This window comes from Aquarana catesbeiana, linkage group LG10 (assembly GCF_042186555.1).
Source record: "Aquarana catesbeiana isolate 2022-GZ linkage group LG10, ASM4218655v1, whole genome shotgun sequence".
NCBI lineage: Eukaryota > Metazoa > Chordata > Amphibia > Anura > Ranidae > Aquarana > Aquarana catesbeiana.
Window position 1 is genome coordinate 79,665,672 of NC_133333.1, and position 17,276 is coordinate 79,682,947.

The following is a 17,276-nucleotide window of genomic DNA, read 5'->3' on the forward strand; positions in this document are numbered from 1 at the left end:
TCAATAAATAGGGGGAAGCCTCTGCTCGGGGGCTCTTTTTGCCATGGCTTGGATGGGAAGTGGAACCAGAGACAGAAGCAATTTATAACACAGAGTAACCTTCAGAGGTCCCTCAAGGGGAGCGCACCTAGAACCTGGACTCTGCCGGTTTACCGATTTTAAGCACTCTTACCTTGGGAAAGTATGCACTGGACAGTCTGCTGTTAGAGAGTTAGGAACAATAGTGTGCAGTTTGTTATGTGGCTGGACTGTAATACTTAACTGTTTCGTAAAGTTTATCAACTGCCAAATGACGGGTCTGAAGTTCTTTTAAAGGGGAGCATAAAGGTACATGGCATATCCAAAAGAACAGGGCCTGCACGTGTACAGGGGGGTGATGAGGAAGGAACAGAAGGTCATCAAAGGCTTAACTCAGCAAAGGAGTTGGTGGAAAGGAAGTAGTTGCTATGAGTAACCATGAATTGGTGGGAATGTAATAGCAGCCAGACAGAGGGAAGGTGGTATCAGGCATGGGTGACGGGTCCTCTGGTAGCGAGGTGGTTGGTGCTCTGGCTTCCTCTCTAGCGGTCAGTGCCCCACAGCACTCAAGACCAAATCTGCGTCTCAGAGACCCCATGGACCTAGTTGTGGGTACGGGAGAATAGTTAACTAGTGCATACATGAGGTATGCACTTAGTGCACGGAGGAGAGCGACAGAGGAAAGCTGGACTGGTGGAGCAGGACACTATCTCGGCGGTGTCCTCCTCTAAATGCTACCTTCTGGAAAACAGTGTGTGCAGCGCTATGGGACAGACCGTTTCACAGTAAGAATCCCCAAGTTGTTAGACAGCTGCACAAGGTCTATGGCTCACATGAACGTGACCCGCTTGGTTCTGGGCATTAGTGAGCGCATACACGAAAAAGTAACCCCCGTATGTAGGGTGAGTAGGCCCCACCCACAGGCTGCCTTAGGATTATGTGTTGGGACAAACTGCCCCAGGGTATAATACCAGATAGACTTTACACTGCGCCCAGTATGTTGCACTTTAGGAGGAGGTGAGCGACCCACAACTCAGGTTTTGGCACTTGGTTAGGAAGTCACAAATATTTTATTGAAATTTCGAACCTTTGAACTGTGAAAAAAGCACCTAGGTGTCTTCAAGCCACTGAGCTGGAAAGAAAGACCTCAAAAACCATCGAATGCCGCGTACACACGATCGGAAATTCGGCCAGCAAAAGACCAATGAGAGCTGTTGGTCGTAAAATGTGACCGTGTGTGAGCTCCATCGGACTTTTGCTGGCCGAATTCCAGCCAGCAAAAGATTGAGAGCATGTTCTCAATTTTTCGGTCGGAAGAAGTTCCTATCCGAAAATGCAATCGTCTGTAGCAATTCCGATGCGCAAAATTCCTATGCATGCTCGGAAACAATTTGACGCATGCTCAGAAGAACTGAACTTCATTATTTCTGCTCGTCGTAGTGTTGTACGTCGCCGCGTTCTTGACGTTCGAAAGTTCAGCGAACTTTTGTGTGATCGTGTGTATGCAAGCCAAGCTTGAGCGGAATTCCATCGGAAAAACCATGCAAGATTTTTCTGACGGAAAATCTGCTCGTGTGTATGCGGCATTAGTGTGGGGTTGTGATACAAAAAAGCTGCTGTTATCTAGAATGCAGCATTTGTTAAATGCTACATTTATTGTACCCTAGAAAAGAATTGAAACTTGATTCTTCTCTTCTGAAGAATTCAGTGTGAGTGAGCAATCAAGTGATATTCTTTGTTTGAAATGTTTGCGAAGTCCAGTACCTGTTTCACTTGCCATTTCTTGCCGACTCCCCACAGTGTGTAAATACATTGGACAGAAACACATTGTATGCTTATCCTGCTCACCTGTTTGTTGTAATACCCAAGGCTATCACAGAACTTAGTTACAAATGCATTATCTTTTTTCAAACGTTTCTCTAAAAATAATAAAAAAAAAGGGTGACATCCCTGTCTCCTAAATAACATTAACATAGGTCTTCAGGCAAGTGTGAAGGCCTTATTGCTATTGCATAATACACATAGTTACATAGTTAGCCAGGCTGAAAAAAGACACAAGTCCATCCAGTTAAAAACAAAAAACAAAAAAAACAAATACACTACTTACACTATTTCTCTTCTTTTCTACATTCACACAAGTGATAGAGTTCCACATTTCACGCATGCAGTATTTGTTTGCCTCTAAACACAGAAAACTATGGCCCATCCCCCTCCAGGCTGCCCATGTGAATTACAGAGCTACATTGTTGGTAAGGTTGAATAAAGATACCAGTCCATCCAGTTCACCCTGTGGTGTGTGTGAGTATGTTAATAGTAATTCTTATATCCCTGTATGTTGCGATTGTTAAGGTGCCCATCTAATAGTTTTTTAAACTATTGATGCCCCCTGCTGATATCACTGCTTGTGGAAGGGAATTCCACATCCTTACTGCTCTGACAGTAAAGAGCCCTCTACGTAGTTTAAGGTTAAACCACTTCTCTTCCAGTTTGAATGAATGTCCTTGTGTCTTTTTAAACTCCCTCCCACTAAAATGTTTTTTCCCTATGCGAAGGTCCCCAGTAAGGTATTTGTATATAGCTATTATATCTTCTCTCAAGCGTATCTTCTTTAGAGAGAATACGGTCCTCTAGTCTCTTTATTAGATTTTTGCTCTATGGACTTTCTCCAGGTCCAGCACATCCTTCTTGAGGACTGGTGCCCAGGACTGGACGGCATACTTAAGGTGCGGCCAGAGCAGAGTCTTGTAGAGTGGCAGAATTATCATTTTATTTCTGGAGTAAATCCCCTTTTTGATGCATGCTTGTATTCTGCTGGCTTTGCTTGCAGGAGCTTGTCATTGCATGCCGTTGCTGAGAATGTCATCTACTAGGACCCCCAGATCTTTTTTCCATCCTGGACTTCCCCAGCGGTTCTCTCCCCCTAGTGAGTAACTTGCATTTGTGTTATTAGCACACAAATGCATTACTTTACATTTTTCAACATTAAACCTCATTTGCAAAGTCCAGGAGCAAGGGGGAGAGAGATGCCGCTCTAGGAATGGTGTCTGGAAATGTAGCTCTCCTCAGAGTAGGAACAGCAGGTGCTGGCTAAGCATAGGTAATTGGATGAAGAGAAGATTCTGGACAGCCTCACTCAAAATCAAATGCCTTTAAAAAGGAGGTGATAATCCAAAAAGTACAAGCCAGGAATAAGCACTTTTGAAAGTGTGAAACGCATTTGCTCCTGTGATCTGTTGTGGCCTGTACTTTTTGGATTATCACCTCCTTTTTTTAATAAAGGCATTTGATTTTGAGTGCAGCTGTCCAGAATCTTCTCTTCATCCAATTAAACCTCATTTGCCATGTAGTTGCCCACCCCTTTATTTTATTTACATGTGCCCCAGACCCGGAAGAAGCCGCAACATACAGGTAAGCCATCTGGTCCTTACGATTTATTTATGTTAAGTTTTCAAGTCTATTTCAGACACTGGCTTCTGTTAGCCACAAGGGTACATTCTGTGATACGTTATTAACATTACAGTCTTGGTTAGTACATCCCCCCTTTTCCATTGTGAAAACTGAGGAGAAGAATGCATTTAAAACCATTGCTTTCTCCTTGTCTTTTGTAACCAAATATCTTTCATCATCTCTTATGGGGCCATTAGGCTCTGGCCTCACTTTATTAGTGTTAATATATCTAAAACATTTCTTGGGATTTATTTTTACTCAACTCCACTATGTGCCTTTTGTGGTCTATTTTAGCAGCCCTGATTGAGCTTTTACCCTTCCTATTGCATTCCTTGCAGTGTTGGAATGCTGACAATGACCCCTCAGCTTTATATTTTTTAAAAACCCTTTTTATTGCTTTTATATGCATTTATACGTTAGAGTAGTGGCGGCTGGTGCTCCAGCCCACCACCACGCACCATACCCATACCCCCCCGGTCGCCGGCTCACTTACCCTGTGCAGAACATTTCTTAACACATAGGTATGCCTGCATCTGGCAGAGAACAAATGGAGCCGGGCAGAGCAAGGAGGAGGAGAGCGGCTCTCCCCCATGGTTGAATCCATCGGCAGTGGCTTCCCCCTCTGTCTCCTCCGTGTCTCGGCCTCCGTCTTCTCCTCCCGGCCAATAGGGTTTTTCGGACTCCCAGCTAATAGGGTCTAAGAACTCCTGACCAATGGGGTCTCAGGAGCCAATTCCTGATTGGCCGGGAGGAGAAACAGGAAGACATTAGCCAATTAGAGCCTCAGGCTCTAATCATGTGCTTAAAAAAAAAACCCATTGAAATCCATGTGTCTGGCGCCCCACATGTAGATTAGGGGGCCAGACGCATGGATGGGGGGCAGTGCCCGTGCGCCCTGCATAAGAGGCCGCCACTGCATTAGAGTTTAGCCACCTAGGTTTAAGCTTAGCTCTTTTAAATTTATGGCCAAAACCTTTATTTAATACACACTCTAAAGCACTCCCATTTTCCCTCAGTGTTCCTAGAAATGTATTCCATTTAATATTATGTACATAGAGCGCAGTTTACTGAAGTTGGCTATTTTGAAAATCAGTGTACTTGCATTACCCTTCTGCTTCTTATTTCTATGATTTATACTGAATGTAATTAATCAGTGATCGCTGTTAATCGCTAAGTCGCCCCATATTTCCACATCCCCGATCAGGTCTGCATTAACTCTTGTGGGTGCATTCACCAACTGACCCATAAAGTTGTCCTGTAAGATATTAAGGAAATGGCGAGCCTTAAATGACCCTGAATGGTGCCCTTTTCAAAAGAAGAATCACACAAAATGCAGCTCCCTCGCAGTACACCATGAAAATATCATAGTCTCTACCAGTTCCTCAGATGTAAGTACGAACTGCAAAAACATGGCACTATAACATAGCCACAGAGTGAAATGATGTGACTATTCAGTAAAGAATTGCACAAATGCACTAAGCTGTAAATAGCCTGGACAGATTACCCACATAATAAAAGCACAAAAATGCACTGATCATATGAAGTCAACAACAGGTGTACTGAGCCAATTAAACAATCCAACAGTAATTATAGGTACAGGGACTGTATCCTCAAATCAATTTTTTTTACTATTTCATTATCTTTAAATTTCTAATAACAACGTATAATGATGACAATGGCAGGTGTTGCCACTTTCCATAAATAAGCACACTGTTTATTTTAATTACACAAGGTATTACCTGACAGGCTGGTTTAACCTGTAGAGGATCCTCTAATCAAGAGATAATTCTTAGCTCACATGGTCATTAACATCTAAATAAGTGAGGACATTGTCATCGGTGTAAAGGTACCTGTAGTCACAGGATGGTGGACAGACCATTTCAGAGCTGTTCTGAAAAGCATTCATTCCAAACACTTGCATGTTTGTATTATCATAGTATGCATCTTCATGACTTGTAAAAAAAAGTGCAAATTTTCAGCCTGAGGTTTCCGGACAGCTGTATTGGGTAATTCAGTCACCTTGGGGTTTATTTACTAAAACTGGAGAGTGCAAAATCTAGCTCACTTCTGCATAGAAACCAATCAGCTTTTATTTACCAAAGCTTAATTGAACAAGCTGAGGTTAGAAGCTGATTGGGTTCTAAGCAGAAGTGAGCCTGATTTTGCACTCACCAGTTTTAGTAAATAAAACCCAGTATGTCTATGTTAGGCTCTGCCTAATTAGCCAATTAGTGGATCTACCAAAAGACTGTACATTGACTAGCCAGAAATATCTGCAGCCAGAACCTGATATAGTGGTAAGTAGGAATGAGTGAAGTTGCCTGGGTTTAGTTCAAAAACAGTTTTGTGCTCCAAGTTTGCAAACTTCTTAGCTATCCTACTGAAATCTAAGGGGGTGAATCTTGTTTTATAATTCTGGACATTTGCAAGATACCAATAAAGCTATTGTAAAACAAAAGGCAAGGGAAACCGGGCACTGCCATAGGGGACATGTACCAATGCCTAAATAAAAATAAACAGTCTCTCTTCTTACACAGACTTGTCAGCGTTCACCAACAGCTTTAACACACACGGACAACACGGCTGACGTGAGCCCTCTTTCTGACAGCGAACTTGCAAAGTTTTTGTTGCAAATTCATGGCTTCAGCGTACCCCAACCTACTCAATAGTAAGAAGCATAAGAACTATTTTTTTTTTAAGTGAATTTTCTACACATATGAAGAAGGGATATGTTGGTGAAGCACTATACCCCAGAGTGGATAGAGAATTAGGAGTCAAGATCAAAAAGCAGCTCTCTGTCATCAGGGTATCACAGATAAGGCCCCTCGAGTAGGTCAGTAGATCACAAGGAGAATGGGAGTGCCACAAAGCTTGATTTAGTCCAGTAAGAATATTATTTTTCACCACACAATAATCAACAAAAGCCAATGTGTTTGGGAGCTCTAATATCTACCTTCATCAGTGTTAAAGAAACATAAAAGCTAGATATCTAGAGCTACACAATTTGAATTAAACAGATAAGGGGTCCTGTGGAACAAATTTCCAATCATACCATATCCCAAAATGACCATAAATAAACAAAAGCAAAAAAAAATTTGACTTAGTATGATTCCTTAGGCAGTGAATACCACCTGAAAAAGTTAGATGAAACCTATATGTTTAAACCTCCATTAAGACATCTAATGAAGTATGTTGGCGGTGAACATTGATTGTTCAGTGTTTACTACGAACATAATTCATTTGAGGTTTTAAAAGCTAAAGTTTAGGGTTTTTTTTTTTTGTTAGTTTTTTGGGATACAGCACCAAATACATTAGTTATGTGTAATGGTGTCTATCTCATTACCTAAGGCTCCTTTCACACTGAGGCAGCTTTCAGGCCTTTTAGCGCTAGAAATAGCGCCTGAAAACTGCCTCCCATGCCGCACGAATGTGAAAGCCCGAGTGCTTTCACACTGGAGTGGTGCGCTTGCAGGACGTTAGAAAAAGTCATGCAAGTAGCATCTCAGGGGCGGTTAGGGAGCGATACAGCTCACCCAAAACGCCCTGCACATTGAAATGAATGGGCAGCGTTTCCGAAGCACCTGAAAAGCGCTTTGAAAATTCTGCAACACGGGCGGTTTTAACCCCTTCTTCGGCCGCTAGCGTGGGTTAAAAGCGCCCCACTAGCAGCAGAAAAGTGCCACTTAAACAGCACTAAAGCGCTGCTAAAAGGAGCAGCGCTTTAGTGCTACCACGGCCATGACCCCAATGTGAAAGTAGCCTATAGGTGATTGCTTGTGGTAAAAAAATCTCCTCTTCAGAACAGCCGGATACTGCCCTGCTTACTGAAAAACATTGCGCTGTGAAACATTTTTTGGGTATCTGTCTCCATCATTTTATGTGCTTTGTTGTTTTTTAAGAACTGCATATTTTGTGTCGGTTCAATGCATGATCTTCCTCTTCCTCATGTGGTCCCTGAGCTTCTTTAGTGCAACAATCGAGCATAGGGCAGCCCATTCAAGTGAATGGGCTGCCCTATGAGCGAAGCAAGTTTGAGAATTGCATAAACAAAATCGCAAGCAAAAACAAAAAGTTCCCACTGTGTGTAGTGTGAAGTCTGTTGTTTTTCAACAGAAAAAGCTCTCTTGCAAATGTATGAGTTTAATGATCAGCTTTAATTTATGTAACTGCTTGTATAACTGCAGTGTTTTCTGGAGTTTGGGTTCAATTTGTTAGGGTATCTAAATCTGCTAGTACATTTAACACTCCCGTTCCACCAAACTCACAATGCTGCTGTCCAAATGTACCCCTGTGCTCCTCATTTCAGAGTGGGGCACTCTAATACAGGTTGGTTGTTACTGGCCTGATCATCAGGTAAAAACAGAGGGAAAAAAGCCTAAAACAAACGAATGCAACCACCGCATCTAATGATGTGGTAATATATTACAGTTTTGGTTTTGGGTTTGGTATCACTTCAATTACTGGACTGCTACATGCCTAGAAGCTAACGTGTGGATAACAGTTTTTTTAATTACTATGTTCACTCTACTGTTTCCAGGCATAGTAAATTGAGCTCTCATTTTTCCAAATGTCTATCAGACTTACCATATATGGATTTGGCATTGGGTTTTGATATTCCATTCATGCTGAAATAACGACAAGAATAAACAAGTAAAGAAAAGAAAAATATAGTATGCAAAACAGCACAAACTACTTGCCAATTATTACCATAGTCTATAAAACATATGTTGCAATGATTAAGTCAATTATCATAAATCAAGTAACATTTTTTAATGAAATCTTTGCATATTTAATTTCCTTTCGGAGTGAGCAGAACCACGCCTTGTCTATTAGACGATGCTCAGCACCTTTGAAGAAAATGTAACATGTAATCGAGATGTATGAAATCAATTGTTGCCTCTTGCCTATACAACTGACCATCTGTAGATATCTTTTGTTAATTTATTTATTTAAAATGAGCAGTTATAGTGCGTAAAGTCGACAGACACAATACTAGCAACTACAGAATACTGAATATCAATATAAAAGAGCACATGTGTGTCCTACAGACAAATTATGAGAAACAGAAACATAACATAGTCTGAAGGCATCGTATGGGGACAAAAGCAAGAAAATTGGAAAAACAGTGTAACCCTAAAGTGTTTCTAAACCCAGGACCTTGCAATCACTATATCTTGTCTCCCAGTTATTTTAGTAAATATAAACTGCTAAATACATTTTCTTATCAGCAGTCTTATGACTTTTATTAATGTCTGGTTAAAGCTTGTAGGAGGTTTTCAGGCTGCAGGACCCCTGACCCTCTGTCTGGACAGTGCTAATTGGCTAAAAACTCTCCAGTAATGCATACTAAACTGAGCATGTGCAGCTTGTCCCCTAGCTAAATATCAGGAGATATATTGGAGACAGTGGAAGAAGGAGAGGATCAGAGGAGGCAGTATCAAACAGCCTTTTTAGACAATGCAAAGGTTTAACCCCTTAGGTTTCACAGTGAGTATAACAAGCATACTTTACTAACAATACAGACTGATTTTGCTGTTGTGGTTTTAGTAACACTTTAAGAACAATGTGGACATAGTTACTTGTATACTCGATGGGAGGTGTCCCTGGGGAAAGTTGGGAAGGATTAAAGGAGTTGTAAAGGCAGAAGGTTTTTTATCTTAAAGCATTCTATGCATTAAGATAAAAAACATTCTGTGTGTAGCAGCCTCCCCAGCACCCCTAATTACTTACCTGAGACCCATCTCTTTCCAGCGATGTCCACGAATGTCTTATTTCAAAAAACTATTAGATAAGCACCTGAACGACCACAACATACAGGGATATACAATGTAATACTGACATACAATCACACACATAGGTTGGACTTTTTTTAACCTCACCTACTATGTAACCGTTGAGGATAGGTTACCAGCACTAAACTTGTTCTCTCTGGAGAAGAGACACTTGAGAGGGGATATGATTTCAATGTACAAATACCGTACTGGTGACCCCACAATAGGGATAAAACTTTTCAGCGAAAGGGAATTTAATAAGACACGAGGCCATTCACTAAAACTAGAAGAAAAGCGTTTTAACCTTAAACTGCCTAGATGGTTCTTTATGTAAGAGTGGTTAGAATGTGGAATTCTCTTCCACAGGCAGTGGTTTCAGCTGGGAGCATCGATAATTTCCTAGCCGTCCGGGACTCTCCTCCTGATTGGCTGAGACACAGCAGCGGCACCATTGGTTCATGCTGTTGTCAATCAAAGTCAGTTAGCCAATCAGGGGAGAGAGGGGGCGGGGCCGGGATCCATGTCTGAATAGACACACAGAGCTGTGACTTTGTTTGGGTGCCCCATAGCAAGTTACTTGCTGTGGGGGCATGTGACAGGAGGGAGGGGACAGGAGCAGCGAAGAGGAACCCGAGAAGAGGAGGATCTGGGCTGCTTTTTGCAAAACCAACTGCACAGAAGAGGTACGTATAACATGTTTGTTATTTTTTTTTTTTAAACAAGACTTTACAAGACTTTTAAGGCACATGCAGCGATGGACTGATTTTCCGAGACCTCCTGGATCACAATACAGCAAACGGGGCGCTGCCATCAAATTAGATATAACCAGAGAAAATAAAAGCAAGGGGTCTAGTAACGAGTATCTGTAAATACTAAAAAGGAAGGCTCGGTTAGAAAAAAAAAAAAACCTTTTCCTTTATTAAAAACAATAAAATTACACTCACTTGTACCTGTGCACTAATCTGGTGCATATGGTAAAAACATGTATACATGCTCTTAAGAACTCTAGAGATTGTGAACAGCCCTACTCAGCATGGTGCTCACTTTCAATGTGATGACGTCATTGGTTCCACCCTTACACATTATCTCATATAGACACGTGACTTCTTCAGAGGTTGCACACTTGTGCTATTATTACTATTTGAATTGTAGCGTGAGTACTTTAGATTATAAGAAGACAAATTTGCTCCTTACTTATCACCACTCTAAGGCAGCCCTTCTCTCACCCAATGTAAAGGGGCCCTTCTGTTTCTGCCTATAAATGTAAAGATCACCTCATCCACTGACCACTAAAGTACGTGGGTATTTTTCCACTGACCACTAATGTGAAGAATACTAATGTAAATGGTCCTTTTCTATTGGCTACCAATATAAAGGGACACTTCTCCACTGTCCACTGAAGTAAGGTGGAATTTCTTCACTGAACATCAATGTAAGGGCACACTACAATTTTTACAGTTTTTTTTTTTCTGGCCAGGAACCATTTGTTTTATTTTAATTTCATGAGTATTACTGAAAACTATTAAACCATATAAAGCAGGAAGGTGTTAAATGATTCACCTCAAATGTCAAATACTCTAGGTGTTCAATATTCTTTATTCTTTTGTTTAATATAAAATCTACAATGTACTCATGCAAATGTACTATGAACTGTAGATTTAATTTTTTTTTTTAGCAGGGGTTCCCTGATACACAACAATTATTTTAGGGCTTCTCCAGGGTAAAAAAGTAAAAGCTTAAAAAAGGGCTGGTTTATCATATAGTGCTCATGCTACATACCGTGGTGATCCACTCATCTTGACTGTCTTCCTACTTCTCTTCTTCCTGTGGAGTATAAAAAAAAGAGGTGATTTGTATATTACAGCCTGATGCCTTTTTTTTTTTTTTTAGAAGTTGGAGGGGAACTATTATTCACTTGTGCTTTTAACATATGGGTGCTGTCAAAGTGTATTGCTTGTGCTTTGGATAGGGTAAGCAATGTTTTTGCTGTCTGTGAACCTTTGGGGAGATTTTTGTTCGCTGTTGTTCCCAGAGATATACCATACTTTTCTGTGCAGCAGGAAGTGGAAATCTTCACTGGAAACTGGACTGAGTAAAAGCTATTAGCGGTTCCAGTTTTCCCCTAACTACTATTTAATGCAGTAAGTTATAGGGCACCGGTTTGACTTGTAGGTTTGCAAATTTATAAAGAGTGCTTGTAGAACATATATACAGTTGAGTTTAAAAGTTTGCATACCCTGGCAGAAATTGTGAAATTTTGGCATTAATATTAAAAATATAAAGTGTATAGTGACAATAAGCGCCTGAATAACTTCCTAAAGTGCAATGTGCATAAAACAGTTATAAATCACCGCAGCTGCTAAATACTCTCAGTGATTCACCACACCAAAATACCAAATTGCTATCTTTATAGTGCAGCGCTGTGCAACCAGTGAATTGTAGCATTATTCAACAAATCTCTTAAAAAATCTAAATTAAACACCCTACACAATACTTTCATATTTTAGTGAATGCTACAACCATAAATATGCAACCAGTCCATATAAAAAATGTTGATATGAGGTCAGTTCATACATATCAATATGTATAAACATCCACCACTGTGCTCATCCGTCCTTACTGGGATCTATTATGTGTGCACCCCATCACCAGCCAAATTGCCTGATCACCTCACAGATGAGTTAAAAAAACTCATATAATGGTCTTTCCTTTGCTCCTCCACGATTTCTATCTTCCACGCCAAATCAGCTGATCCTGCTACTCTCTCTCAGCTGTGTACCCATGCTGAAAACTCCAAACGGATGAAGAAAATTCTCATTCCTTCACTCCCGGCCTGCAGCTCAGCTCCGCTCCTTACAGTTCCGTTGTTAATATGTAATCACAAAATCAGACTCCATAGTGCTCTCCGCTAACTAATGTTTATTAAAACAGCCCCAAATTAGGGCACACTTACAGGATAAATACTTTAAAACAGAATGAACATGGATAGATTCGTCCGCTCGCTCACCACTGGTATACACTCACGGTGGCTGCGTGATGTCACGGGCTCGGCTCCTCCCCTCTATACACGAGTTGCCCTCTGATTGGGCTTCCTCAGTAGATATTGAAAATATTGAGAATATGACTGATCATGCCGAAAAACTGTCTTTTATTTAAGGATAATGATCACATGAAGCCATTTATTATCACATAGTTTTTTGGATCCTTTTTTAATCATCATGATAATAGAAATCACCTAAATGGCCTTGATAAAAAGTTTACATACCCTGGAATGTTTTGCCTTGGTACAGACACAGAAGGTGGCACACAGGTTAAAATGACAATTAAAGGTTCATTTCTCACATTTGTGGCTTTTTAAATCACAATTAGTGTCTGTGTATAGTCAATGAGTTTGTTAGCCCTCACATGGATGCACTAAGCAGGCTAGACACTGAGCCATGAGGAGGTAGAAAAGAACAGTCAAAAGACCTGCGTAACAAAGTAATGGAAATTTATAGAGATGGAAAAGGATATAAAAAGATACCCAAAGCCTTGAATATGCCAGTCAGCACTGTTTAATCCCTTATTAACTACTTCAGCCCCAGAAGATTTTACCCCCTTCCTGACCAGAGCACTTTTTACAATTTGACACTGCATCGCTTTAACTGGCAATTGCGCGACCATGCAATGCTGTACCCAAATGAAATTTGCGTCCTTTTACCCCACAAATAGAGCTTTCTTTTGGTGGTATTTGATCACCTCTGTGGTTTTTACTATAATCGAAATTAGCGTATGTTGATTGGTTTGTGCAAAAGCTATAGCGTCTACAAACTATGGGAAAGATTTATGGCATTTTTATTTATTTTTATTTTTCTTACTAGTAATGGTGGTGATCTGTGATTTTTAGTGGTATTGTGACATTTCGGCAGACAGATTGGACAATTTTGACACATTTTTGAGACCATTGACATTTATACAGCGACCAGTGCTATAAAAATGCACTGATTACTGTGTACAATGCCTTGCAAAAGTATTCACCCCCCCCCCCCCCCCCCCTTGGCATTTTTCCTGTTTTGTTGCCTCACAACCTGGAATTAACATGGATTGTTTGATTTTCATTTAATTTACAGAACATGCCCACAACTTTGAAGATGTTTTTTTTTTTTATTGTGAAGCAAACAACAAATAGGATAAAATAACAGAAGAAGTTAATTTGCATAACTGTTCACCCCCATAAAGTCAATACTTTGCAGAGCCACCTTTTGCTCTAGTGGTAGAATGTGGCAAGCTCTATGAGCTTGCCACATCTTACCACTGGGATTCTTGCCCATTCCCCTTGCAAAATTGCTCCAGCTCCTTCAAGTTGGATGGTTTGCATTTGGTGTTCTTTGGGTGATGTGATGTGTTGGGTTTGCGCCAGACATAGCGTTTTCTTTGATGGCCAAAAAGTTCAATTTTAGTCTCATCAGACCAGAGCACCTTCCTCCATACATTTTGGGAGTCTCCCACATGCCTTTTTGCAAACTCAAAAACGTGCCATTTTGTGTTTTTGCTGAAAGTAATGGCTTTCTTCTGGCCACTCTGCATAAAGCCCAACTCTTTGGAGCATACGGCTTATTGTTGTCCTATGTACAGATACTCCAGTCTCTGCTGTGGAACGCTCCTCCAGGGTTACCTTAGGTCTCTGTGCTGCCTCTCTGATTAATGCCCTCCTTGCCCGGTCTGTGAGTTTTGGTGTGCGGCCGTCTCTTGGCAGGTTTGCTGTTGTGCCATGTTCTTTCCATTTGGTTATGAGAGATTTGATGGTGCTCCTAGGGATCATCAAAGATTTGGATATTTTTTTTATAACCTAACCCTGACTTGTACTTCTCAACAACATTGTCCCTTACTTGTTTGGAGAGTTCCTTGGTCTTCATGGCAGTGTTTGGTTAGTGGTGCCTCTTGCTTAGGTGTTGCAGCCTCTGGGGCCTTTCAAAAAGATGTGTATATGTAATGACAGATCATTTGACACTTAGATTGCACACAGGTGGACATCATTTCACTAATTATGTGATGTCTGAAGGTAATTGGTTGCACCAGAGCTTTTTATGGGCTTCGTAGCAAAGGGGGTGAATACATATGCACATGCCAATTATCAGTTTTTTATTTCTGAAAAATAGTTTTATGTATATATTTTTCTAATTTTACTTCACCAACTTAGACTATTGTGTTCTGATCCATCACATATAATTCAGATTAAAAAAACATTGAACTAAAGGCTGTAATGTAACAAAATAGGTAAAAACTCAAGGGGGGTGAATACTTTTGCAAGGCACTGTAAATGTCACTGGCAGGGAAGGGGTTAACACTAAGGGGCGGTCAAGGGGTTAAATGTGTGTTCCCTCAGCGTGTTCTAACTGTATGGGGATGTGATTTACTAGGTGAGGAGACATATCGCTGTTCCTACTTAGTAGGAACAAACGACATGTCTCCTCTGCCCTGGCAGCACAGAGATTTGTGTGTTTACACACACAAATCCCCATGCTGGCGATAGTGGCCACTGGCCAAACGCATCGGGTCCCCCGCTGTGCAGCGGTGCGCGCGTGCCCCCCCTAGCGGCCACTAAGGGAAAGGACGTAACCATACAAGATTTCGACCAGGAGAGCCATTGTGCCGCAGTATATCTGCATGAGCTGGTTGGGAACCGGTTAAGAAGTGGAAAATTTGGGGCTCTTTTGATACCAAGCCAAGATCAGGTAGACCAAGAAAGAATGCAGCCACAACTGGCAGAAGAATTGTCCAGGATACAAAGAAAAACCCACAGGTAACCTCAGGAGAAATACAGGCTGCTGTCCAAAAAGGCTGTGTGGTTGTTTTTAACCACTTCAGCCCCGGAAGATTTGGCTGCTCAATGACCAGGCCATTTTTTGCGATACTGCGTCGATTTAACTGACAATTGCGCGGTTGTGCGACATTGTACCCAAACAAATTTGACGTCCTTTTTTTTCCCACAAATAGAGCTTTCTTTTGGTGGTATTTGATCATCTCTGCGGTTTTTATTTTTTGCGCTATAAATATTTTTTATAAAAATATTTTGTACTTTTTAATATAATAAATATCCCCAATTTTTTTTAAAAAAGCAAATTTTTTCCTCAGTTTAGGCCGATATGTATTCTTCTACATGTTTTTGGTAATAAAAATCGCAATAAGCGTATATTGATTGGTTTGCACAAAAGTTATAGCGTCTACAAAATAGGGAATAGATTTAAGGCATTTTTTATTTATTTATTTATTTATTTATTTACTAGTAATGGCGGTGATCTGCGATTTATATCGGGACTGCGATATTGCGGCGGACAAGTTATAGAAATGCACTGATTACTGTATAAATGTCACTGGCAGGGAAGGGGTTAACACTAGGGGGCGATCAAGGGGTTAACTGTGTTTCCTAGTGTGTGTTCTAACTGTAGGGGGGGTGGGACTGTGTAGGAGGAGAGATCGGTGTTCATACTTAGTATGAACACACAATCTGTCTCTACTTCCCTGAAAGAACCTGGGATTTGTGTGTTTACACACACAGATCCCGGTTCTCGCTCTGTTACGAGCGATTGCGGGTACCCGGCTGTCATTGAGCCCGCCGGGCACTCGCATTGGCTCCGGGCACCCGCTGTGGCGATGCGCTCTCGCCCCTAGTGGCCAAAAGGTGAAGCGACGTAAGGCAACTTCGTTTCGCCCAGCTGTGCCATTCTGTGGCGGCTGGTCGGCAAGCAGTTAAGGAGCACAATTCAACAATACAAAAAAGAGATGCAGGGTTGAGCTGCCAGAAGGAAGCCTTTACTGTGCCAATGCCACAAAAAAGCCAATGGGGCATGTCAAGGTGTTGTTGGGCATATTGTTGTTGTTTTTTTTTTAACAAGAAAAATGTTCAGATCTTTACAGTACAAGCGATGCATATACACAATCAGTCACATTAGCATTATTGTATAGATTGACACATAAAAAAAAGGTGTTATTGATATCCATAGAAGAGATGGGAGCAAAACTCTTGTATTATAGTGGATATTGGTTCAGCAGTTACATATTCTAGCATAATTACCCAAGGAGGTCAAGAGGGGGGGGGAGGAAGGGGGGAGGGGGTGAGGCAGAGGGACCTCATGTGAATGTGTAGGTTACATACTATAATTTAGTCAATAGCATACAGGAGAGCAAAACAGTGATTTATTATTGTGGTACAGCTTCAACATCAATGCCCTGAGCATCATCCAAGATATCTGTCCCCCAAGCATCTATCCATCCCAACCATATTTTATCGAACTTGCCAGGGCAATTTCGATTGAGATAAGTAATCTTATATAGTGGTAACATTGACTTTGCATGCAAACATCTCTTTGCATGCATAGAATGTGGCATAGCTTCAAAACAAACACAAAAATGGTATATCTTGCGCTTACTCTAAATGAGCAGCTAACACAACAAAAAGAATATTTGTTAAATTAACAAGTGAAAACAAGGTGTAGCGCTAAAAAGTGGAAAGTGATAAAAAATAAAAAATATAAAATATATGTACATAGGTGAAATGAACACACTAATTTAACGTGTCTTATATTAACGTGAAAGAGTTCATCTTTGTAGTCCATAGGTAGATAGGACCATTATAAACATTAACTGTGAGGCCAGTGAAAAACTGTCACCAGAATAGGCAAAAATAGTCTGGGCTATCCAGCGCCCAAAACAACATAAATAGAATAATGTGATGATGGTTATTGATCGTGGAGTACTAGACTTCGTCTAGGTAGAAGTCTTGGTAGACGAAACGCGTCGGGAGGACTCCACTGCCGTCTTCTTTTACATACAAGCGCTTTTTAAACTTCTTAAATGTAAGTGCATTTCTTTTTTAAATAAATTTATTTTGTTTATGGAATTACACTATGTGGCCCTTTTTTTATTCTATATGGGCCATACTCTGGGATATGTGATAAACTGTGTGGAGAGGATATTTCCGTGAAAACGTTTGGGACCTCTATTTCTCCTGGTTGCCAAGACCCCCCCATTGCCGGTGGGCAATACAAGCCGGTTTGACCC

At 40.9% G+C, this 17,276-nt stretch overlaps 1 protein-coding gene across 2 annotated transcripts in view; it reads right to left on the minus strand.

Annotated features, from left to right (window-relative positions):
- EPS8L1 (EPS8 signaling adaptor L1) overlaps positions 1-17,276 on the minus strand; it is a 349,361-nt gene that overhangs the window by 253,490 nt on the left and 78,595 nt on the right. For both annotated transcript variants that reach the window (XM_073602314.1, XM_073602315.1), the window contains 2 exons: positions 11,016-11,060; positions 8,050-8,090 (listed from right to left, as the gene is read on the minus strand). In XM_073602314.1, coding sequence (XP_073458415.1) covers positions 8,050-8,090; positions 11,016-11,032 — 58 coding nt within the window. In that variant the 5' untranslated portion in view covers positions 11,033-11,060. The remainder of the gene's footprint in view (positions 1-8,049; positions 8,091-11,015; positions 11,061-17,276) is intronic.